A 26,477-nucleotide genomic window follows, 5' to 3' on the forward strand; every position below is an offset into this window, starting at 1 on the left:
AATACCAAAGTAAGTGAAAATGGGCGGGACATTAGAGCCAATGTTCCCGCGCCGTAAGATATGTGTGGATGAATTACTGCCTCTGCAGAAGAAGAATTTAATAAAGAAACGAACCAAAAAAAAACAAATAAAAGAACTAACAGCTAGTTCATTTCTCTGTTTTTATCTGCTGCTAAAGTTAAAAACCGGTGATTCATGCCGGCAACGTTTCACAAGCTGTGTGCTCCAATTTCCGGCAATTGAAATTCTTATTGCAACAAAAGACGCGGCTTTTCTTCTAAACTGGGTTGTGATCCTGCAAGGACGAAGAAGACTCTACCGCCTCTCTCTTTTTTTTTTCTTCTAATGTCATTCGATAGTTCCCCAACTTTGTTCCCTGTACGTGTTCGTGTAGGTTAGGTTAGGTTAGGTTAGGTCATCCCATGCAGCGCGCATATCGAGCGAGTTTTCAGTGTCGCTTGCTGCTGGTCCTCACGAGAAGACGAGGCATGGTGACTGGCGAAAATTTCGAAAAAGCTCTTGTTGCAGTGAAGATAAGCAACGTGTGTGCAACTCCAAAGCCGCGCACTCAAAAGAGCCAGACCACCTCGTTCCAGCGCGCTTTATTTGCTTAATGTTAATAAACGTCGACAGGAAAGCAACGTAGGAGTAATCGATTACTTTCACAATTGCTGTCAATTTTGCGGTGAAGTAATTGGTCCCTCTAATCAATTACGTTTTTCGAATGACGTAACTGTAATCGTAATCGCCACTTTTATTACGATAGCCACTATACGACACCCCAAGCGCATTTCTGCCGTCGCCGTCGCCGTGAGGTTTCGCATAAAGTCCCAAGGGGCGATCGATCCAAGTCCTATAGAACGCATTTAGTTTACGCTCCCCCTCGCTCAAGTAACTTTTTGCATGCAAACGTACCTCTGCGGTCGAGTCCATTTTTTTTTCTCTCTCGCTCCACCCGTTGAGAAGACGTCAGGGCCCGCGTCACGGCGCCATTTAGTCATGGTGTCGTTCTGCAGGCGACTACATGAAGTTGTTTCTCTCTCTCTCTCGCTCGCAGGTCGCCGTCCTTGTCACCCACCCGGAAGGCACCCTCTCGCCTGTTGCGCCGAGGCTGGTTTCCCGACCTGTCGCTAGAGGGCATCGAGGCGGCCGTACCCCTGGTGGCAGTGTCGTTCGCTTTCGGCGCGTTCATGACCGCGGTCGCCATATTGTGCAAGCCGCGACCGCCCATCGTGGGCTGACGGCCGGCACGTAGAGGGCGCCTCGCTCAGTCGCCGCGCTCGATCCACTTCGAGGCGTCGGGGCGGGTTTGTCACGTGGGGAGGGTTGAGGCGTTCAGTCGACGGTTGTCAAGGGGGCGCCGAACTAGCGAACGGGTGTCGAAGGGAGCCGGGACAGGCGGAGGGCCAGTAGGTTCGACTCAGATCGAGGCGACACGACGTGTCACCGCTGTCGTATTAATAAAAAAACGTCGAATCCTTGCAACAAACTGCGATGTATCACTTGCTGAGTATCCACTATAATATAGTACAGTTGGCCCCAAAGGTTTACGGACTCGGGATCTAAGAATGGCGTCGAACTAGCGAACGGGTGTCGAAGAGAGCCGAGACAGAGAGCCAGTAGGTTTGATCGAGGCGACACGACGCGTCACCGCTGTCGTATTAGAAACGTCGGTTCCTTGCAACAAACTGAGATAGGTCACTTGCAGCGTGTCCGCTATAATATAGCACAGTTGGCCTCAAAGGTTTACAGACTCGGGATCTGAGGAAATACCGACAGATTTTCTAAGCAGTTCGTGGGCGCAACCATTAAAATGGCGCGACACTGTGATTTTTAGAACTTCCGTCAATTTGTCTCCTGTTAATTCGTTTTGTCCGGTTAATTCGACCTTGATTGAAGGTCCTGGCCTAAACCCATGCATTTCTATACGCTCACCCTTTTCATTATTTCGATCTCGAAAGTGGCCTTCGTCGAATAACTCGAACTTCGCCACCAAGATGCACACACCTGACCCCTACCGTAACCCTGACAGTGACCCCTCTAGTGGCCGCATGTCTCGACGGAGCTCAGGGGATTGAGGATGCGTTGAACGCTCGTCGTATCCCATCGAAAACGCCTATTTCAGGCACAACCCGGGGAGATTCTCAAGCAATAACTGGCGCTCACAATGTGTGACTACGGCATTTACCCACTCCTATCGTGCGGCTTTCCTTTCCCAGGAAAACTTGGCTAAACAGTGACGAGTGGGAGACGAAGACGAAAATTTCCAACCCGCAAGACCAGATACGGTTGGCGGAATAGGCTGATAGCGTCGCGGCAAAGCAGACACCACGCTAGCCCACACCGCTAGGAAAGAAAACGCCACTCAAACTTCACAATGAAAGTTTTCTCTATCTCTCTCTCTGGCTAAACACTGCCTGCGCGCTGCACTCGGATGCGAAACCAAAACCGCGTTCGTGGCATTCATATGCTTTACCGCATAACACAATTGTACTGCGGCGAAGTTCTTTGTAAACAATTTATGCGGCGAAGCTGACTTTAGGAAACCAGCCGCCATATTGCAACACATATTAGAACCTTGTCCATTTTTCTTGCTAAAAAAATTGGGTGCGGGTCAGATTTCTCCTTGTTCAAGAACGTTAATGAAATTGCTACATTGTTTTTCTAGTTTCGACACACTGAAAGCGGGCGCGCACTTGATTCGGGGGCGTGTTAGAACCAGGAAAATACTTGCATGATTCTATAGTTGCCAAATGGATCAGCGTTTTTTCCCTGCATCTTGCTTAATTCGGCCTGCTGGATAATTCGATAAAATCAGACAGTTCCGTCAGGGTTAGTGTAATGGACGTATACTGTGTCTACTCATATAACCTTCGTATCTCCTAGGTATACCTTGAGGCGCAAAATACATTTCTTGAAAAGGGACAGAAGAAAGGAAGACAGTGAAGCGCCAACTACCAACTGTTTAATGACGGCCTGAGCAAACGTATGGAAGAAAAGACAACTTCCGCTCATGCGCAGGGAGCCTAGGTGTCACAGAACAACATGGTCATGATAACATACTTTGGATAAAGCACATTTCTGGGAAAACGCACTCGAAGGAAAGGGAGCGAGTAAAACCAGAAGTAGTACCTTACGTGCACCGTGGGAGCCATAACCTCAAGAAGGTAGCTACCAGATATGGCATCCGGTTGTCTTTTCGGCTCCCAACAAGTTAGCTCAATTGTGCCCCCGGATCACACGAGAGGGGCCGCGGGGCTGCCAGAAGCAGCACGCCAAACATTTCAGGGACTGTATTGAAGGGGTGATCAACGAGATACCCCTAGAGTGCGGCAAGTCATACGTCGGACAAACGGGGCGTTGCATTAATGACCGACTGAGGGAGCACGCTAATAGCATCGGCAAGTGTGACAAGGCGCATCTTCCTGCGCACTGTAAAGCCTGTCGTTGTACGCCATGCTTTGAACAAGTATTGATTCTTGGCAGAAGTAGGGACCAAACTGCAAGGGAGTTGTTGGAAACGTTTTATATTAAAAAGAAAGGGTCTGATTGTGTCAGCGATACATGTATCGTATTATATTCCGAAGAAATGTGCTTTATCCAAAGTATGTTATCATGACCATGTTGTTCTGTGACACCTTGGCTCCCTGCGCATATGAGCGGAAGTTGTCTTTTCTTCTATACGTTTGCTCAGGCCGTCATTAAACAGTTGGTAGTTGGCGCTTCACTGTCGTCCTTTCTTCTGTCCCTTTTCAAGAAATGCATTTTGCGCCACAAAGTATACTTAGGAAATCTAAGCACCAACTTGCCCAAGATGAAGTCCTTTTGGAACCTTCGTATACTGCATTCGCATGCATTATTACGTGGTGTTGTCGGGCCCACCACCGCGCCGGAGGGACCGTTTGTGTGAATACAGTGCTAGACTGTCGGCGACGCTGCCTTGAAATTCCTGCACAATCTTGTCGAGACGTTATGTATTTTGTCACCGCCTACTTAGCACCTAGTTAACAGCTGAGAGGTAAGGAAAGAATGACTACGTCGTGCTCTTGAGGAACCCAAGAGCCAACCCGGCAAGCTTGAAAAACATGCATATAGAGCACATATAATCTACCAACACTTGAGTAAATGCTTTGAAACGGCGACCTACACGTCAGGCTGACGTGGCGAAGCGGAAGCTTCGGCGCGACATTGAGCGGTCACCATCTCTCCCTGTAATAATAGCTCCCACGTGTCCTTTTTTTGTATCAAGATCGGAAAAACGCCTTCTCCGCGGTGATTGCCTACCGGGTCCCCCTTAAGTCGAGAACGTCGGTGAATCGAAGACACTTAAGAGGAAGCTTTAGCACGGTTGCTCCCATCCAAATACATGTAAAAGGAGAATTCGTTTTTCTCGGCAACCACTGCACCACATTTGACGAGGTTTGTTGCATTTAAAAGAAAAACTTGAAATCTAGTGACTGTAGGTTCCGAATTTTTCATTTAAGCCGTCAATCTTTTATTAAAAATTGGCAGAAATGGCAAATTTTCAGAAAACGAAACTAGCAAGTCTACAACCCTGTAACTCAGCAATGAAAAATGGTATCAAAATTCTGTGAACCGCATCTAATAGTACATCTAAAGCGGACAAAATTGATATGTTACCCATGAATCTCAGAAAATATCGTAATCTGAAAATACAGCTTTTGCAGACCCCTTGTAGGCAACGTAACGAATTCATGTAAGCTATAAATTGATATATAGAATTTGTCCGTTTTGAATGATCTAATGGATTCCCTTTACAGAACCGCGATATCTGTTTTTGATGCAGAGCCATTAATTTGTAAACTTCGTGATTCTATTTGTTTTTCAAACTTTCGGATTTTTGAAAATCTTTTTTTTTTTTAACTTCAGGCCTTAAATCGAAATTCCGCTTCCAACAGACACTACAATTTAACCTTCACTCTCAAATGCAGCAAACTTCATTAATATCGGTCCAGGGGTTATCTCAGAAAAACGTTTTTGCGTTTTACATGTATTTGAATAGGCCGCGTCGGAGTTGGGCCCGAGCTAAAGCTTCCTCTTAAGAGGAAGCTTTAGCTCGAGTGCTCCTATCTAAATACATGTAAAAGGAGAATTCGTTTTTCTCGGCAACCACTGCACCAAATTTGACGAGGTTTGTTGCATTTAAAAGACAAACTTAAAATCTAGTGACTGTTGGTTTCGAATTTTTGAGTTAGTTCGTCAATCTTTTATTAAAAATTGGCGAAAATCGAAAATTTTCGAAAAACGAAACTATCAAGTTTACAACTCTGTAACTCAACCACTAAAGATTATAATACAATTCTGTGAATTGCATCTAAAGGTACATCCATAGCGGACAAAATTGATATTTTACACATGAATATAAAAAAATTTAATCATAGGGAAATACAACTTTTGTAAAACCGTTGTAACCAACGTAACAAATTCATGTAAGATGTAAAATGACATATTGAATTTGTCCGCTTTGAATGATCTAATGGATGCCGTTTACAGAACCGCGATATCAGTTCTTGATGCATAGCTATCAATTTGTAAACTTCGTGCTTCTATTTTTTTCAAACGGTCAAATATTTGAAAATCGTTTTAGGAAAATTCAAGCCCTAAATCGAAATTCTGCTTCCAACAGTCACTAGAATTTAACTTTCTCTTTCAAATGCAACAAATTTCATCAAAATCGGTCCAGGGGTTATCTCATAAAAACGTTTTTGCGTTTTACATGTATTTGAATAGGCCGCGTCGGAGTTGGGCCCGAGCTAAAGCTTCCTCTTAAGCGAACAACAATATATATCCACGAGCGGTGAAAAAAAATGTCGTTCTTGTTTGCGTGGATAACCGGGAATCGCGCATTCAGAATGCGGTGCGCACGCGTTTCAACATGGCTGCCACAGACCAGCTGGCGACATCTATTGAAGAAGCTTGCAACTTGCTAAGCATGTAAAGCTGACACCCCGCAAGGGGCAGTTTCACGAAAAGGAAAATGGCCCACATAAAACGGGCATATCGTTAGGCGTTTTTTGTAGCAGTGCTTGGATAACTGTCGAAGCATTTTAAACACAACCGGTTTCGGTTTCGAGGAGAGGGGGATTCGTGGGGAGCAGTAGTATACTACTGCTCCCCACGAATATCCCCAACCTAAATATTTAAAATCAGGTGAGACGATGAGTTCATTTCATCGTGTCGATGTTTTCTACGCTATCAGATTTTGTGAATATGTGCCGGGAGGTCAAAGGTAGTTTGTTACGTAGAAAATTTCGTAAAGTCAAGTTTCGTTATACCGAGATTTGACCGTATTCGTGTACGTCGCAGCGAAAGTTGTTCGAAGAAAAAAGAAGAAGCACGGCGATCTTGATATAATTGACACTCGGATGCACAAGGAATTTCAACAGTGGCATATATCTTTTATTTGTCACCTCTGTACAAAATAGTCATATGTATATTAAATTCACGTCGGTTTATAAGTGTATACAATGAACCCTTCAAGTGGAGGTTGTAAACTTCCGTGAACGCAAGAAATCCCCCTGCCATGAAGTAGCGTACGTGGGGAGAAAAAATGGCGCCCACTTTCTGTGAAGTTCACCGAAATAAAGAAGAAAAAAAGAACTTCGCAGAAGAAAAAAGAGTAGAAAATAAAAAAAAAACACTGCACTTATACAGATAGCTGCGCTCTTCATGCGATGACAGATACGAGCAGCACAGGAAACGAAGCCATTGTAGGCCCAATGTCGGGTTACACATTGGCCCGACACCCCCCCCTGCCCCTCTTTACAGTAGTACTTGAGAAAGCTCCAGGACCAGCATGGAGTGTTGAGACGAAGACGCATGAGGCATATAACACCCTCTGGAGGAGTTGATATGGTTTCACCAGGGTCCAGGCAACGTCCTTACCTAGATATACAATGTCCGCCCGTTTCGCACTGACATTTAAAAAAAAGCAGAGAGCCACCGTTATCTGACGACGCTAGTGGCGCCACCTATCGCGTGTCACACAACAGAGGTCACGCTTCCGTTGATCGGACTATTCCGTGCGCTGCCTCCATTTAACCGAGGCGTTTGAGTCAGTCTTCATTTGAGCCCTTCTTCAGTGACTGCTGCGCACCGCAACCGTTCTTGCAAGTCGACAGCAACGCGTGACGTGTTGCACCACGTGACGTGGAAGTCAATAACTTGCTGTCTTGCACTGCTCACACTAGGTGGCGCCACTGTCACCGTCAGATGTGGCGCAGACATACATACGTGGCTTGTGCACAAAACAGCTCACGAACTAACGCTCTTTTCTTGCCCGCCTGGTAACCACACAAAACAATGTTTACAAAAAAAGTAAACATCACGAACCTAACGCGCGCCTGCCGGTATCCACTGGCAGGATCTCCTACACTCTGCGTCACAATAGCGCGGCACTGAAGTGGGAGTGGCGCAGCTATGGCGTCGACCAATCAGGAGCAAGATGACGCGAACGCACGCGCCCCGGGTAACGTGTCGTTTGGCGTCAGCACGTCATCTGCAGAGCCGCCTAAAAGGCCATACCGTGCGTCGGAACAAGCTTCGACGCTTCCATTTTCAGTGCCAGATTATTTTGAAAGAGAGATATGCTCGGAGGAACTAGAGCCACATAAGATATCTACGTCTACACCACGTATGACTGACAGTACCAGCGTTGCCATCGGCCGGTGGCGGGAGAGTGTCGTTGCGTCACGAACACGGAAGAAAGAAGCAAGCAGTTTCAATAAGAAAAAAAAAAAAGAGAGAAGCGCCATCTAACAGCTGCACGTCGGTTGACATGGTCTGCGCGCCACCGTCGCGTGCTAACCGAAACTGGTGCACGTGCCATGACATGCAAATTAGGTACGCAGTACAAAGGTATACGAGCGCAGATGTCACAAAATACTCGACACGTGTGGGGCTATTTCAACGTGTAACCGGCGTTGGAGAAACGTCGTCTCGCCCTGCCGGCGTTACATTTGCGGGCCTGATCGAATTCCGGCGATTACTTCAATGGCGTGCGAATGAAGCTTACAGCGCTGCGCCCGTTTTATTTGTTATGCTATAAATATATACGAATAGGTGACGAACTTGAGCAGCGAGAACACGTGTGGGGCGTCTACCCCCCCCCCCCCTATCAATAAAAAATTTATCTAGCTCATTAAGAACTCGCATCGAACATTCAATTCATATTAGCACAGGCCATAGAAAACGTTTCCTGACATTATATTGGTTGTCGTTGATTGGTGGTGAGTCTGTCAAACAAAATATCCTGGTGTTGTCAGGAAACAAAAAGAAAATATTCCTCTTGTAGTGTGTTGTGCTAATGATGTTACTAAAAGATAGCGAAGAACACAAAATGTGGCGAAAGCATAATAAAAAAGCCGTAGTATTTTTCATCTTGTTCCCTGTTGAAAGAAAGTCCAGACAAGGTAACCGGGCAAATAAAGGGGGAAAATGAAATCGTTCAAGCTGAAGTTTCTCTCTTTTGTATTTGAACCAGGATGTCTTTAAGCAATCGCAAAGTGTCCTTACATTCGAATGTAACGACATCTAATTAGACTTTCTAGCGTGTTCATGCACTTGTAGGAGTTTATGGCATGCCGGAACACGGATTATTGAACGACAATACGCTACGAAAGCTTTTGCGTTGCGACTGTTCTCGTGTAAAAAAAAAAAAGCCATGATACACCAATGATTATGCTGCTGAACATGCCAATAATAGTTGCAATAATAGTTCCGCGAGCTTTAATTTAACTCTAAGTCACGAGATGGAGCCATCAGCGCTGCTGCTACCGCCTACGTTCCTCAGTATTACGTAAATTGTATAATACGTTGACATGGACAGACCAAACTATAGTACAGCAACCTCATTTATATCCCAGTCCACTGGCCACAAAGTTCTGTGAGCGTTTAATGTCGTGCACACTTGTGCTTTTGTAAAGGCATTTATGGTAAACTGCTTTTCTAACTAACGTGCTTCTAATCTTACGTGTACGCAGAACTCTGCATGCAACTCGTGTGTCGTTGAAGTTAGCTCCTGTGAGCCGTTAAACCGGCGATATGCGCCCCCGTATCACAGCTTCTGCACACGTTCAAAGGGACGCCAAAGAAAAGCACTAAGTGAATATAAAGGTTGACACAGATTGCGCTTCTGGAATACCAAACAGGTCACTCTCACAATTATCTGTGACGTCCTTGGCAGGACAGAAAGAATAAGCAAGAATACCGGTGGCGACGCCACCGTAAAACTTGCGCACCAACTCTTCCTGACGTCATAGATTTCGCAGCATCTGGTGGCGTCAATGTGACTGTTTCAATGACGAAAGTAGGCTTCACTCGAAAGTAGGCGAATGCTGAATCTGGTAAATGCATTTCGGGAGAACTCTAATTATCTCCGCACCCCCTTACAAAAAAAAATATAAGGAAGAGACAGGAAGAATCGAATTGCGTGACAACACTGGGAAATCTATGACGTCACACTGGCATCGCCGGCGCTGATATATTAGGAAAGATTTCCTTTCAGATTCGATGCAAATATCATCGACATTCTTGTTCGTTAGCCGGAGCAATGCCGAATGCGAGTCTTCAGAAGCTATATATGTCACACGCGTGACATTAGTGCTTCTCCTTAGCGTCTCTGTCTCGACCTCAGATGAACTCAGTTCGTTAACTGCACCAACCAACTAACCCCCTCTTCTCAAAAAAAAAAAAGATACGAAGAAAAAGACCGCATATAGTGTAGCCCCTAGCGAGAGACTCACACTGTACAACATTGGCTTCCAACGGCTACGACCCCACAGGCCGAACAACGTCCGGGGCCGGCAACCAATACGCGCGCGAGATATGTATACCACGTCACACTTTCAAGCCACCAACAGGGACGCAATGGCGGAGGCATCGGAGAGTCAAAGCACATTGGGAATCCTCTCCCAGTTTGTTACACGCCGTACGCGGGTTCGCGCGCCAATGTGCGAGCCCCTTCTGACGTCATCGCAATCTCAGTATAGCGAATAATCGAGCATCACATCCGCACAGTATAGGCGAACCCAACGTAGGCGTAACGTTGGGACATGATCGAGCCAAGGTAAAGCCAATGTAGGCCCTACACGAGACCACAGTGGCTCGCGTTGGTTTTACGCTGGGTCCACATTGGCGCAGCTTTAGGGGTTCGCTAGGGATAGCATCCTTGCGTCTGATCGGTCAGGGTCATCACTCTCGAAAGCTAGACGACAGCGGTTGCAGCAGGACAGTATAATCATCAGCATATTCTGAAAAAAGAAAGTCAGCATATCATTTGGAGCCGCGTAATTGTACTGCCCTTGCGCAGATCCTCGCTTTTCGAGTTCGAGTGCAGTACCAGGACAGCATTCCCTGTGTGCTTCGACACTCCACTGTAAAGGTCCTGGGACGCTGTGACTATAGCACAGACAGCGCACACGAAGAAAGAAAGACGACATGTTCGATTGTCACCGGGAGGCTTTGAGAGAAAAAAAGAGAGAAGGCCTTCGAAGAAACAACATCGGCTGTACACGTATAAGGCGCGTATCTTCAGGGCTTTGAACAGGGTTCATAGGAAGGTACGCGCACACACACACACACGCCACATATAACGAATCTCAGCCGGCACAAGTGTTCTTTGCATACCGATGCTGTTGCTCATCCGTAGGACACCCCGTAACATACCGTACGCCGAAAAAAAAAAAAAGAACCCCACAAAATACAGTTCAAAAACTGTGTCTGTACACAACCGTTGCAGTGCGTTTCAACGTGGCACTCTCTGAACACACAACGAGTCTCGGGAGACTCCGCTGCCGAGACGAAAAGAGGAGAGACATCGATACAATCAGAAACACTCACGCCTTACGTTATACTCTGATCGTTCGGTTATCAGTGGAGCGCTGTAAAAAAAAAAAAAGTTAGCTCCACACGTCGACGTATCGAGGAACATCGGAAATGCGAGCGCACCTGGTGGAGGAGGCGATATAAATGGGAACACACGGGTTGTGGCCGATGCCACGCGACTGCCACACTACGCGTACACAGAGGTCTTAGCACAGTAGAGAGTTTTAGATTAGAGGGCGCAGACTCTGGAGTAGGTGTCTGCGCATGCGCAGTACCGTGGCACCCATTTCTTGCGTACGCAAGCCGCTTGCGTCCTCTAACCTAAAGCTCTCCAATCTCACAGCAAAGGCACGCACACACAAAACGTCCACGCTCGCACAGTAAATACACTTCCTCTCAACTGAATTCACAGTTTGGCTTATGCGTTCCGACATTTTCTTTTTCCTTCGAGTGGAGTGATCGACTTTGCCAAGCATACGAAAGTGCCCGAAACGATCAAGCTTCTAAAGATAAAACGCCGTCGCCGGAAGTGTCACGAACTGCCAAGCGTGTTGTATATCATCAACGCCATCTAGATAACACAGGGTCTACGCACTATGAACGGTGAATTCAAACGTGTAGGCCGACAGACAGCCGATACATTTCAATGGGGGACGCTGGCAACACTCAGAACGATGCTTAATCGAAAGCATGGCATTGAACTGTCGGCCTATCTATAGATGACGTCACAATCGGAGCTCGCGGGCCTTGAGGTTTTGAGAAATGTATGCCGCACGGGCGGTTTTTAGCTTCACCGGCAATCGCAGCGCTACCTCGCAACTAGTACAAAACGCGCAATCTTCGATGCAAAGTTTAATGAATTTGGATGAATCGCGTAACAATTTCGAAAACGAAGCATATAATGTAACGCTGACATCCCAAGCAACATGTGGATTGTCATTCGTTATGCCAATAAGAATACGGGACAGTCCTAGCCTCATTCTGTTGCCTACAGTCCAGCAGACACATGCGTTAGTGGCGCTGACAAGTGAAAAGTGTTGTAGTTAGACTAGAAAGCTTTATATCATACAGGTACAAAAAAAAATGTTGAGGGAGCGATGCCTCATCAGCGGTATATATATAGTGTGATAAAGAAAAAATCAGACATCCACCCGTTCGTAGCGATTGCTACAGTGTGTGCACACGAGTGTACATCCGACATTCTTAAGCAAAAGATAAAAGACGATGTACCTACTGACAGTACAACGGTACGGTGACATATGGAAGAAATAACACGATGTGATCGGGTGTAAATGCAATGCTATCGATCGTTAGCTTCACGAAAATGCACTTTGGATCTTCAGAGCACGAACTACAATTAATTCGAATAACCGAGAAGGCTGTCACACGTAGCGATGCGTACTCCGAAGCTGCCAAAAGCTCAACTAGAACTCTTTTTATCTAAATACGAAAAGTGACTTGACATCACAGAAAGCACGTGTTGTGGAACAAGAAAAAAAAAAGAAAGATACCTGAAATTGAGCAAAAGTGTAACCTTTTGTTGTGGCAAGCGCAACCGTGCGCTCGCATTATTGATATGTGAATCGCACCGCACGCATCACGTGACGCTGTTGCGACGCTCGCACGAAGCTAGGACATGACGCGCGCACGTCATCTTCGTCCTGTCAGACTGGCGCGTAGCCTTGTCGCAATAGTGGCGACACCTTTCGAAGATGTGCGTAACCAAAAAACGCGATGAAACAGTTCTGTTCTGCATAAGCTTGGTTCAACATGCCTTCACAAGATGGCGCCACTGACACAGGGGCTGGCACTTATGTTCCAGTTTGGCGGCACAGTACGGCAACGCGCGCATGTCCGGCAAACGCCCAGTGTTTTGTGCCTTCAATAATCTTCGCGACTGATACAAAAACGAAAATTGTGCCCTCACAGCCGTTATCACTCCGTCCCGATAAACAAGCAAAAAAAAAAAAATGTGCGACAGACGTTCTACTTCACTGTGACCGAGAGCGTACACTTCTCTGCACCGGTAGACACGCTGCTCAATCGAAGTCCGGCCGAGCGGCCACAAATAACCGACTGCGGCCGCAACACACGGTAAGAATGGTCTTGTAATCTCGGCTGGATCGCGATGTACTGCCCGCTGCCGAGGTGAAAGGAACACAGGTCGGAACACTTGACACGCACATTATTAGCTCGAGGCTACACACGGTTTGGCGAAAGGCGGAAATGACGTAATCACACGCCACCAGCGAGGAGAAACGGTTAAACACCGTCGTGAAAATGCACAGGTCCAAAGCGCCACACATTAGCACAGAAACATGTGCTCCCTCTCGGCAACCGTTCTATCCAGGTGCGCGCGTGTTACTACTACTGACGTAAGGAGAAGGATGGATGGATGGATGGATGGATGGATGGATGGATGTTATGAGCCGGGAACAGCAGCGCTCCTGGCGCTACATCGCGACGCTGTACATTTAACGAGAACTTTAGAAACGTTCTTGGCATTGCCCAACTTTCCGCGTCGGGGGAGTACTAAATGCACACAGAATAGACAACTGGGCTAGTTGGTTTACTAGGGTCTTGAAACTGCAAAAGTGCACAAAGACGAGAACGAAGAGAGAAGACAGGACGGGGCACTTCCGGCCGAGCTACCGGCCTACGCAAGAAGTTCACACCCCTCGCGGGGACGCCTAAAGCAGCAGATGAAGCGTAACGCAGAAAGTGGTTGCGATAATTAAGGACTTCTGCTACAAACTTTGAGTGAGCACGACCTCACGAGGGGTCACAAAAAACCAGCGCTGACGTCATCGACTTCGTCTGGTTACTGCGCCAACGTTAGTAAGTGCCACGTCGGGCTAAAACTTCGTTTCTCGACGGGCTCAGGAAACGCCTGGAAATTGCCACAAAACGCTTTCCCTCTGCGTGCGAAACAAGGTACGAGAATGCAACCCCGCTATAACGAAGTCAGGGGAGGACGGCTCCGCTATAAAGAAGTCAGCGCGGGACGGCCGAAACGAATGGTGCGATAAAAGCGAAGACATTACGAATAGTGCCGCATCTATTTGGAACAGCGAAATGACACGATTAGCTTACAGCACACCTTTAGTGCGGGGCAGACAGACGCACATTATACGACGAACATAACAAGACGGCGAAAAGTCTGGTGCAAGCATAACTTCGACAAAGCAAAACAAAAAAATAATTATGGGGTTTTACGTGCACCAAACCCACGATCTGATTATGAAGCGCGCCGTAGTGGGGGGACTCCGGAAATTCGTACCACCTGGGGTTCTTTAACGCGCACCTAAAATCTAAATATACCCGGGTGTATTCGCATTTCGCCCCCATCGAAATGCGGCCGCCGTGGCTGGGATTCGACCCCGCGACCACGTGCTTAACAGCGCAACACCACGGCCGCTAAGCAACCGCGGTGGGTTTCGAGAAAACTGAGGTGCTGCAAATGTAACGATATCGTAGCATGACTGGCGGCAGGACGTTGAGCCTAACGGCAGTTTGAACGAATTGGCCTCGTTATAACGAAATTTTACTGTGCAGCCGATGACACACACGCCGCACGTACCACAACGGGAGAGGACGGCGAAGAGTTTCCTCGGAAATGGCATGTACGTAAAGAGCCGAGTAATTGTGAATGCAGTAGAAATTCTCACGGTACCACTAGATAATTTTCGTGGTGTTCAGAACAAAGAGTGATAATAGTGGTCATAACCTTGCAACTGACAGATGTTAGAACACAGCAGGTGGGGAGAAGAGTGCATATGACGAATGTTCTGATAAAAAAATAAAAGCGGAAAGGTCACTATACGTGTACGGTCAGTACACATGATACCGAGTACAACAACATTTCGCTTAATGCGTGCTTCATTCGAACCGGTGACAGTCTATCGCAGGACGGGGCGAAGTTATGTCGAGTAATGCTGAAGGGCGACTCCATTAGAAGGGGTGTTGGCCGCAGCCTGAAGTTTGGACGACTTTCGTTATAGCGAGCGTTCATCGTTATAGCGAGCGTTCGCTGTAGCCCCAAACACCGGACGAGACAACCAGTATACGCCTTAAGTTTATAGCGCGTATACCTTCGAATACGGAAAGCTGCAGAGCAGCCGGTCGTCCAGAGTACCCGAAAGAATGATGATGACTAACGCACGTCGGGCACACACGCCAGCTGGTGGACCCAGCGGATTAACCCACAATGTCTGTGATGGCTTCAGGCAGCTGCGCTTCTACCACACTGCGCGCAATTACCGAGAGGGAGCACACGCAACGCGTGGCGGACACCGCGCGTTTCCGTGCAGCACAGGCCACGCACACAAGGTACGCTTGTCCCGTCGACGACGTGGTTGCCGCAGCGAACCGAAGCCTAAGCGTCGCACGCTGTTGAAAGCGAGCGGCAAACTCACTTGCACTGTTCGAGCACTTGGATCACTCACGAATGCGGGGACGTCGAAATAACAAGAAAAAGAAAGAGAGAGAGAGAGAGAGAGAGAGAGAGAGAGAGAGAGCAAGAAACGTGTCCAGTATGCACGTCCGAGCGTCCACTCCACGGCGCGCAGCGTGCAACACTTTCGACCAGCGAGGCCACAGTTGGTCGTGCATTTCCGAAGAGGAAGGTGCGGCGGGCTGCCGAAAGCGCATCGGAGGAGGCCTGGTCGGTCTAAGCCTGGGCTGGTGTTCGTGGGACATCCTGGCCGCGGAAAGTGACCTGATATGTACTGTAAGTTTCAGGACCTGCGGGCAAAAAAGAAAAACAAAAGGAACACGAGTGAAATTAGTCACGTGTCAGCACCGCTGATTTACATAGAGCCTAGCCACTTCACCGCGTCTGCGGGGGAAGCGGAGGGGCGAATTCCAAAACTGAAAGCTTGCCCTCCTTCCCTTGGACTGCTGATAGGCAATCTCTTTTTACATCTATTTATTTATCTCTTCTTCTTTCTTTTCTCCTTACTGAGCTAACGAAGAGAGAGTAGCCAAAGAGGAAACTATGCCACAAATTAGACTTGCGGTAAACTAACTGAGCGATTAAGTGTGAAGCAATGTGCATGCAAAGAACAAGAGCCCAAAGTTATCTTGAAGCCAAGAAAACGAAGCATAGGAGTAACCGCTTTAAAGTTATGAGACAGTGTTTCACGCACTTTCTGAACCTAGACTCTACACTCACAGCGCCTTTTTAGACGACCTTCTGTTTACTTTCATCCTTCAGAAACGAAGCGCGCGCGAACGCACCCATGCACGCATACACATACATACATACATACATACATACATACATACATACATACATACATACATACATACATACATACATACATACATACATACATACATACATTATGCGGATCCTACGCACTGTGAGAATTTACGTCAGCGAAGCTTTCTGTGCAGTTTGCTTTCAATGACGATGATAATTAGCGTCGATGTTTCTTCTTCAACGTATAGTTCAAAACGAGAGGGGTGAGTTGATGTTACACTTTACCTCGCATGTGCCACCGCTGTTTGTCTGCGTAGTACACAGTACACACAAGGACACGTGTTTTCTTGAGGCATTGCTGTGCGCCAATGTTCATGGCCCTAAGAGGGTTGACCGTATTCACTGCCTCACATGGCACATCGCATCGTGGTAGAAATCATCATCATCAGTCTGGTTACGCCCACCGCAGGGCAAAGGCCTCTCCCACACTTCTCCAACTACCCCGGTCATGTACTAATTGTGGCCATGTTGTCCCTGCAAACTTCTTAATCTCATCCGCCCACCTAACTTTCTGCCACTCCCTGCTACGCTTCCCTTCCCTTGGAATCCAGTCCGTAACCCTTAATGACCATCGGTTATCTTCCCTCCTCATTACATGTCCTGCCCATGCTCATTTCTTTTTCTTGATTTCAACTATGTCATTAACTCGCGTTTGTTCCTTCACATAATCTGCTCTTTTCTTATCCCTTAACGTTACACCCATCATTCTTCTTTCCATGGCTCGTTACGTCGTCCTCAATTTAAGTAGAACCATTTTCGTAAGTCACCAGGTTTTCGTGGTAGAAGTATTAAAGTTCAATTGAATTATGGGGCGGTATGTAGCGAAACCACAACCGGATTATAAGGCACGTCATAGTGGCGGACTCCGGGTTAATTCTGACATCATGGTGTTCTAAGTGCACGAGCGTTTTTTTTTTATTTCGCCCCCGTCAAAATTCGGCTGCCGCGATCGGGATCACACCCGCCACCTCAAGCAATGCCATAGCCGCAATGCTACCGCGGCCGGCACAGAATTGTTGATTTGACGTGTGGCCGCACCTTAATGGGGCTGTGCTTCTGCACGTCCTGCATAAGTTGTCCGCTTGAAATATTTGCATGGTGTTTATTTTTCAGGAATAGCATAAGCGTACCGTACCCCACCTTCAGTTTGTCCGCAACCGCTTGTTTCCTTGCCTTTCCAAGTTATATCTTCCGTCTGCCGCCCTCACACCCTGGGGTACTGCGAGCGAAGAGTGGCAAAGGCCTGTGTCGGTTCTACCAACCCCACGTGTTGCAACAAAACTGCTACGCCTTCTCTGACTCCTCTCCCCCCTCCTCTCTACTATTCTACCTAGCTTCCTCTCTGGACTTGCATGATGGCAGAAAGGTAAGCACTGCAATTTCTGCAATGTTTTGCGGGGGAGGGGTCTTGGATAATTACAGCTGCCAAGGGGCTAATGTGGCGACGCCCAATGAGCTGCAGAGGACATTGTGCTCATTTGACTCGGTGCAAAGGTCCAAACGAGTTTCTCGCCTCGCCTTTCCTCTCTGCCGAGTTCCTGTCATCTATTCACACGCTCTGAACCACCCACCGACGTGGTGTGCCAGACAGCAGCAGCAGTGGGAAAGTCGAAGAGGCAAAGAAAGTTTCGCTTTGACAGACAGACAGACAGACAGACAGACAGACAGACAGACAGACAGACAGACAGACAGACAGACAGACAGACAGATACCACCTCTTTGTATAGGACAGATGGCAAAGGTAATCTTAGCCACGAATCAAAAACGTATGTATGACCTAAATTTCCGTCATACAAATACGGATCTATTCCATCACCCATCATCAAGCTTCCAGCCTCCCATTCCTCATTTCTTCATGCCTAGCCTATGCTTATGTCGCGCCTATTTTCAAACACTAGTTTCCCCGTTGTCGCTTTTAATTCCCGACGCTTCTCGTGTCTTCCGAGCGCGCGCACGCGTACGTACCGGCGTATTACGGCGAGCGGAACGGCCGCTCTTTTTCTTTTCTTCAGGCGTCGTCCACGATGACCACCTCGGCGGCCGATCGCTCGGACACGCACTCTCGCACCACCTCGAGCACCAGCTGGACGCGCCGGTCCAGGGCTTCCAGGTGGGGCTCCGTCAGCACCGGGTCCACGGGGTCTCGGCGCAGCGAGCGGCGCATGGCGGCGCTCAGCGGAACCGGCCCGCTGTGGAACGACAGCAGCCGCCGCAGCGTGGAGCGCCTCAGCAGGCAACACTGGTACAGCGGCGCCAGGATGCTCAGCTCGTCGTGGTGGGGCTTGCCGAAGCTGCGGCGCCCCCGTGCGCGAGGAACAAAGAAACAAACAAATAAACAACAACGACGACGACGACGACGCAGCGATAACAAAAATGTTGCTATAGGGCACCGGCTGTGGGACGCTTTACTTTATTTCCATTTTATCGTAAATTTATGCCTAGGCCCTCTATACATTTGTGTTAGCATTTCGCTGCCTAGTGCTTCGTTTTGAGTGTATGCCTTTACCCCCTTTTGATGTTTTATTAGATGCATTTTTTCAATTAACCCAGCGTGGCCAATCCCCCCTGTGGGTACGAGCCATGTTTGAGGCAACAACAACAATCAGCTGCAAGGCTCGCCGCGGCTGCGCTTCCGCGGTAGCCACCGTTAGTAGCGCGGCGGTTTGGCTGATTCACTTTGGGTGGACCAGACATCCGTTACCTCGATTGGGCGAAAGCACGTCGGCCTACGCGATTCTATAAAGAAATGCGCGTGATGGGGACGGTGGGATCGAACCCCTGTCTTCCACCGCAGCAGCTCTAACCATTGGGGCTCGATGCGTCTCTCGAGCCGACGAACTCGCTCCTTTGAAACGTCTGGCGGAGCACGCGTCACGTGTCACTTTATCACATCCTTATCTCGTGCCAGCAAGCGCTTTTAGACACTGTGTTAGACAAAACTGCCTTCGAGGATCGGCCCATAATTTTTTTTTTCGTCACACGAATAACTACAAGGAGGGTGGCTGTCCGCTTATAATGCTATCGCATTAAATAATGCTATTGCATTAAAAAATTTTTTTTTATGAGGGACGCCAGCAACTTGCGCAAAGCTTGCGGGGAAGCACAAGGAGGCAGGCTCACATATAGGACCAGGAGCGTTTATTAAAAAAAGGAAAGGAGCGCAAGTTATCTTGCGGGGTACAATTCTGCGATGCACCAAGTGGGGGGAAAATGGGCGTCGTCCCTTACAACGCGTAGAATACCCGAAGGAACACACGGAATAGCGGCTCACCCTCGCCCGTGGTCGAGGTGCAGCGGCGAAGAGTTGTTGCCGAACGAGAGGAACGTCTCGTAGTGGTGCCGGTCCATGTTGCCTGCGAAGTGACATAAACACACGTGCGTCGATCCCCTGCTTTATCGCACACGTCAAGGAGGCAGATGTGGAAACCCTAATATTTGCCTAAGAAATGCAACGCCTTTCTTTCAGTCTATCTGCTTTTCCAGTAGAAGCGGCTGCTGCTTGGAACCGAACTATAGACAAATATAGGGGCCATAGGTGCCAGTGTATGCCTTGTACGTACATTAGGAAATCAACGAGCGTAATAAAAGTCGATCTTTCTGAGAAGTTTGGGTGGCAGGAGGCCAGCGGTGAACGTGTAACATTTCTATTAAGCTGGCTGTCGAGTTTAGGTGTAAAGGTCAGAGTGCAAGAAGCACTCGGTGACAAAGAGCACGGGCTCGAGACACGGACATGTGCTCGAGCAGTGAAGCACCCCATACAGGGTGATCATTCTTGAGTTTGATGGAATAAAAAAAAAAAAAAAAACAACGCCTGTGGCATAATTCTTGTCGTTGAGCTGGATTATTTCGAAAAGGCGCGGACTCTACTCGCACGAGAAATCGAAACACGTGTTCGATTAAATAACATTCACTAAATAATGTTTTCAATTAATTACTTTACGGCACATGTATTGCAATTTACGAATTGTTGCCGGTGAGCTTGCAAGACGTGTCCATTTGAAATGAATTTCCAGGATGAGACCAGTTTCGAGATGTTATTTCCTCAAAGTGCGGAACGAAATGCGTGGGCGTTCCTGTTTAGTTTTGTGCATCAATGCACAAAAGAGAGCTTTGTTAAACAAAAAAGATAAGTGGACCAACAGCGCATTTTTACGGCGATTCAGATGGCGCTTATCTCCAAACTCGCATCATTCTGGAAATTCATTTCAAGTATCGGATGCACCTTGCACTCTCACCAGCTACAATTGCTAAATTGCAATGTGTGTCGTAAAGTAATTAATAAAAAAAGATAATTGATGCATTTTAGTCAATTGATTGAATACGTGTTTCGATTTCTCGTACAAGCATAAGCAACATAAGCACAAGCAAGTACAAGCATGTCCTCTACCTCTTTGACAAGTTACTTTGACAAAGACTGGTCCACGAGCCGAAACGACAGTGCAATGTACTGTGCTTATTCAACGTAGGTCGTACTCTTCGTTGTTTATATATATATATATATATATATATATATATATATATATATATATATATATATATATATATATATATATATATAAGCACCACGTGGGAGGGGCTACGACAGTTGTTCCCTACGCGCACCTATGAGGAAGTCGAAGACGGCCATGTCCATGAGGTCGGGCAGCCGCCGGCCGCGGTCGTAAGGGGGCGTGGCGCGCACCTGGACGCAGTAGTCGTCGTCCAGCTCCCACTTGGCTTTCCGCCGCTTGTGGTACGACCTGCGGAGGAAAAGGAAACAGCAACGGGGTGGTCAAAGATCAAGTCAATTAAGGTTAGGTTACATCATTCCCGCCAAGGCTAGGAGCGTAGCGTTAGAGTACCCTCTGCACTCTAAGAAAGTTTGCACCCTTTGGGGGTTATCTTGTCTCACAGCGACATTTGTCATCTGATGCCTCGCTAGAGTTTCCTTTCTTGAAGAAAACTCTGCGCTCGCTACTTTACTGTCGCGAATGCCATGTCACGCTGATAACACGCGTGCCTCTTGGTGATTTGGAAGTATACCGGACGCGCAGCGTTAAAGAATGGCAAGGAGGGCAAGATAAACGACGATCATTGTTGTGGGACAAATATATACAAGCCCCAGAGGGCGCAAAAAATTTTCTCCACGAGCGAGTGACTCCTGCAGGACACCATATCCGGTATACCCAGTGAAATCACTTCCGGTATACCGAGGAGAGGAGGAGGCGTTCGCTCGTGCACTCGGTCAGTAAAGAAGTGCAGCACGCACACCTGCGCCACGGATGCCTCCAGGACTTGCGAGGCGCGATGTCCTTGGAAGGGAGGAAGACCGCGAAGCTGCCCTCCAGCATGTCCGGGTTCCCGCAGATGGCGTGCGACGTGTCGCAGTAGTAGCTGCACTTGCCGTGGAAACACAGGTTGTTGGCTGTGCAAAAAAAAAGAAGAAACACGACAAAAGGGGGCGTTGCTATAATATAAGCCATATTCAACAGGATAGATAGATAGGTAGATAGATAGATAGGTAGATAGATAGATAGAGAGACATACAGATAGATAGATAGATAGATAGATAGATAGATAGATAGATAGATAGATAGATAGATAGATAGATAGATAGATAGATAGATAGACATACAGATAGATAGATAGATAGATAGATAGATAGATAGATGGATAGATAGATAGATAGATAGATAGATAGATAGATAGATAGATAGATAGATAGATAGATAGATAGATAGATAGATAGATAGATAGATAGATAGATCACTGCGCGTGCAGGGGTGCGTCGAGGCGACCCACGTACCCGGAGAGACGAAGAACGTCTTGAGGATGTCCTCGTCCGTGATGGCGTAGATCTCGGTCGTCATGTTCAGCGCTCGGCCGACCACGGGGGGCGCCCGCCGGAACCCAAGCAGCCTGCGCGGAGAGAAACGGTTGCTGTCGCTACGCCTTCTATAACATTAGTGCTTGGGGTCTCCGAAATAATTCGTTATGCGGGTGACTTCGTTGTACATGTCGGGCACTGCACCACACGCAATAGAAGCGGGACAGAATTGTTCCTTCGTTATACAGGTCATTTCGTTGTATAGGCATTCGACTGTATACCGCGGACATTCGAGTGCATTTGTTTGCTGCGTTTTGCTTTTCATGCCGGGTGACTGTACTTAAAGAGACTTGTCGCTATGACTGGACGTTCGCATGTCGCCGATACACCGCCGCTCTAACTAAGCATATTGTGTAGCACGCTATGCGCGAGTTAAGTAATGACCTTATTGACCGCTATCTTTTTTATCTCCGCCATCTATTACTGCGAAGCTGTATATGGCTAGCCGATTCTTCCGTCCGTCGCCTGTACGCCGAAAAATCCTCCGGCGCAACCAGATGCGCATGCGCAAAAAATAGAGAAAGGCGCGCGATTGGCTGCGCCAATAGTGATGTCGTTGCTCTCCGTCGCAGCCGAGCGCGCGCAGCAGTTTCTCTGCGGCTCCGAAATGGGTAGGCTACGCGTCATACGTGCTCCTGAGGAGCAGGCAGCCTTCGATTAGCAACGTCGCGAGCAGAACCGGGAACGAGCTCCTCTACGCCGTGCCGATGCTGCAGCCCGGACACAAGAGCAGGCTCGCGCAGCCGAGCGCAAGCAGCAACTGCGTACCGATGATCCGGCAGCCCTACCAAGTCGTCGTTTAATGAACCACCGGAATTAACTCAATGATAAACCCCGGGGCCACACGTTTCAGCTTAGCTGGTTGACCATCTGTACAGAGTGCTTGGGCGGTGATGTTTTTTTTTCTTTATTTACCAGTAGAAAAATAGGAACGTATGCCTCTGGTAGGGGCCAACTATCGGGAACACACTACTCGGGAAAGGTCTTAAAGAAGGGAAATAGCAAGAAGAAGAATGCCAACGAACGTTACACACACACACACAACGCGCACAAATCACGAGGCCCAGCAAATGGTGCCACTGCGTGAATCAGCACTGCAAGCACACGATATATAAAGCACGTGCATGGGAGGACAAACATTGCACAATAACAGAAAGATGGACGTCTTTTTTTCAACGTGTCACATCTATGCGCGGCATCGCAACTTGCACGATGTGCCATATAATCATTGCATGGTATTATCACACCAGTGCTTCTATATATATATATATATATATATATATATATATATATATATATATATATATATATATATATATATATTACCTGTCGAGGTGGAAGGCGGCGATCTCGCTGTTGTGACGCTCGAAGTCGACGAAGTAGAAGTGGTTCGGGTTGGTCTCTGTTTCACGAGAGAACCTGCACGAGAACAAGAAAAATAAATGAGAAAAAAATAGGTAGAGAAGTGGGAAGAACTGTACACTGAAATCTGTGTGCTCTACATGTATACATCCAACGCGCTTTGGTGAAGCCTGCATCAGTTGATTGCCTTTAAAACTGAATGCCCGGCTCGCAGTTGTCTTTATTGAGATTTACTCAACGTGCAATCTCGCGCAACTTTTGTACGCTCGTGCGTGTTTACGGGTCACAACCTTACAATGCGATGGTTATGTTTTGCACGCTGCGCCGCTCGCAATAAGTAATTTGGTCGTCTATGTTTTTTATAAGAGAAGAGAATGTAGACAAATAACGGAAAACGAAGGGAAGGAAATGACTACACCGACCGCGGTAACTGTCTAGCGTGTACTCTGCTGAGACCTGAACAGCGGTCCACAGAAGTGACGCAGGGGGGGGGGGGGGGAGCACGACGCAGAGCACGCCGAAACGCGCAAACAGTTTCACGCGAATACCCACTTCGAGACGCCGACGCAATAACGTCGCGAGGACGAAGGGGACATTTGTTGCGAGTGCAGAAATAATGAGGACAGATGTGTATACCGACATCAGCATACGACGCAAGAGAGAGAGAGAGCGAGAAGCTGAATATATTATTTATTTTCCCAGTTAACGCCTAATAAACTTTAGGTATAGAGCCGTAAATTATTGAATTAACTGCCAGGTTCGCGGGCGCGACAGGTATAGCAACAAAACGTCCAGAATCTTTCTTTTTTTTTCGAGCCACGCTATTGGAACGACGTTTCCATTGCACAAGGTATGCGTGTCACGCAGTTGCGAAAGTACCGTATGTACACGTAGTAAGCGTCACAGCCCGGCTAGTCGACGGCGGCTGTCAAACACCGCACGTGGCTGCCACTGCACTAGTGCGTATGACGTCACGGCCATCTGCGAGCTAACAGCCATATGGCCCTATAGAGGCTCCGACGAAAGTAGACGGACGGTAGATGCATGGTCAGGTGGTGTTGCATCAGGCGGGGTTACATACAGCGCGGCGTGCTTGGCCGGCAATTGTTCGTTTCGCGAGCTTCTCTTACGCTGTTGGCGTACGGACGTTCCACCAAACACCCACCGGTGTTTTCCACCCCCAAACGTCCATCAATTCAATGGCTCGCGGAAGAACGCAATTCAACAGCCGTATAGAGCTCTTTTCCTGTTATGATCTGAGCGTTTCAGGGGAAGCACCGCGTCTTAAAAAACGAAATCGGGTGAGGAACAACTCTCCTTTGGAGGCTGCGAATCTATTTTCTTCGCATTTTGAGCACAACCAAATAACCGTTCCCCGTCACCGATGTGACGCCGCACAAAATGCAAAGCGGGGAAGTGGGCTGCCGAGCCTAAAACAACCACGCTTGCGTGTAGACGGACCCAGTTCGAAAGCGATACAGCGTGGTAGCCTCTATACGCGAGTGAATTCCATTGACGACACGGGCTACGACGCGGAGTTTTGTGGTTGTGATAAAAAAAAAATGGTCGCGGATTTGCGTGCTTTTTGTGCCGAAGGTTCTTCGGTGTTCTCAGTGATTGGGGGGGGGGGGGGGGGGGGGTCACGTGACACCCACCTATATAACGCGCGAGGTCGATCTGCTTGCTCAAATTTCCTTCCAATTCCGGCGCGGGACGGAACCCACCGAATTACGAGCCGGAAACAGCGCTAAACATCAGGACGAAGAGAGCGACACAGACCACAGCGCTGGTGCATCAATGACCGCATGCGCGAACACTCAAACAAGGTTCGAAAGCAAGCTAGAGATAGTCAATTACCACTGCACTGCAATGAACGCGGCTGCAAGCCGTCTTCTAAAGACGTGACCTATATTTTGTCAAAATACCGCGATGACCACGCACGTCTTATTTCAGAAGCCTTTCGCGTTCATAATAGCGGCGAAGCACGTGTAAGTCTCCGCTCCATTTCTCTTCTTCCGAAGGAGATCGTCTTCCTATCTCATTGATTGCAATTGATTAGCCGTGCGCATGCTGAATTTCTGTTGCGTTTGTGCTGAGAGATAGCGGTATAGAGTATATAAATGCTGACTGAAAGAATAAAGAAACTTGGTTGTGAGTCGGCGCCGTGGTCCGTGTCCCCCTCTTCGTCCTGTTGTTTATGGCGCTGTTTGCGGCTCGCAATCGTGAACCAACCAACCCAAATGCGTACGCTCTTCAGCGGAACCCACCGAAACTTCACGTTACGGGAACGCCTGCTCCCGAGGTCTTTAGCCGTCGCGAGAAATCGCTTATAGTCAACTTGTGACGTGGTAGGCCGCGACACAGCGAATGCGGTGCCACGATGTTGAGACACTGTAAGTACACTGCGACATCTCGTGCGGAACAACACGTATAGGTCCTCAGTTTCGGCGCATATAGCGACGGTAATTGAAGCACTTCGAACGGGATATCTTTCCGAAACAGGCCGGCCGGTTCGCGTCGCCGTAGCTTTCGCAGAAACCTAAGCGAAGGAAAATGAGAAATGTCACGTCTCCTCCCTCCCCCTCCCCCTCTTCGTTGGACAGACGGCGAGCAGGCCCTGCGTTCTTCTGACAACCCACGAGTCCGAAAAACGAACGGCGCGGCTCTGCCGCGTAACGCGTTTTTCTTCTTCATTTTTTTTTCTTTTCCTTATTCGTTTCGTCTGCCTCGATGGTCCTCCTGTCTTTTTGAGTTTCGGGCGGTCCTCTTAGCAGCTTTCGCTGGAGCCTCGACTAGTCGGCGGCGTCCGACCGATGTACAAGTGTGTGTGTGTGCGTGTGCGACGCGCTGAAAGAACTGCCATCAAGAACGCCCGCCCGAGAAGCCCGTCAAAGTGTCGCCCGTCAGGGCCGGCGAGAAATTGAAAGGCTTCGCCCGCTTTCCCGTATGTTATAACGGCCCGTCGTGTACCGCATCGACGCGAACGTAACGGACCCACCGGGCACGATCGTTTCTATCCTGGAACAGCTAGCAGCAGCAGCAGCAGCGTGTGCTTGAACAACCACGCTTGAAACAACGCATGCTCGAACGTGCTTGATCCCACGCTTGAAACAACGCATGCGTGAGCTTGAACCTACGCTC

At 48.1% G+C, this 26,477-nt stretch overlaps 1 protein-coding gene across 2 annotated transcripts in view; it reads right to left on the bottom strand.

Annotated features, from left to right (window-relative positions):
- Positions 1–6,398: 6,398 nt before the first annotated feature.
- Positions 6,399–26,477, bottom strand: part of LOC142590101 (extracellular serine/threonine protein CG31145-like) — a 71,067-nt gene continuing 50,988 nt past the window's right edge. For both annotated transcript variants that reach the window (XM_075701956.1, XM_075701957.1), the window contains exons 6-12: positions 23,301–23,393; positions 21,894–22,006; positions 21,359–21,512; positions 20,711–20,847; positions 19,380–19,461; positions 18,074–18,399; positions 6,399–15,588 (exon numbers count right to left, since the gene is read on the bottom strand). In XM_075701956.1, coding sequence (XP_075558071.1) covers positions 18,117–18,399; positions 19,380–19,461; positions 20,711–20,847; positions 21,359–21,512; positions 21,894–22,006; positions 23,301–23,393 — 862 coding nt within the window. In that variant the 3' untranslated portion in view covers positions 6,399–15,588; positions 18,074–18,116. The remainder of the gene's footprint in view (positions 15,589–18,073; positions 18,400–19,379; positions 19,462–20,710; positions 20,848–21,358; positions 21,513–21,893; positions 22,007–23,300; positions 23,394–26,477) is intronic.

Source organism: Dermacentor variabilis, chromosome 8, assembly GCF_050947875.1.
Source record: "Dermacentor variabilis isolate Ectoservices chromosome 8, ASM5094787v1, whole genome shotgun sequence".
Taxonomy (NCBI): Eukaryota; Metazoa; Arthropoda; class Arachnida; order Ixodida; family Ixodidae; genus Dermacentor; species Dermacentor variabilis.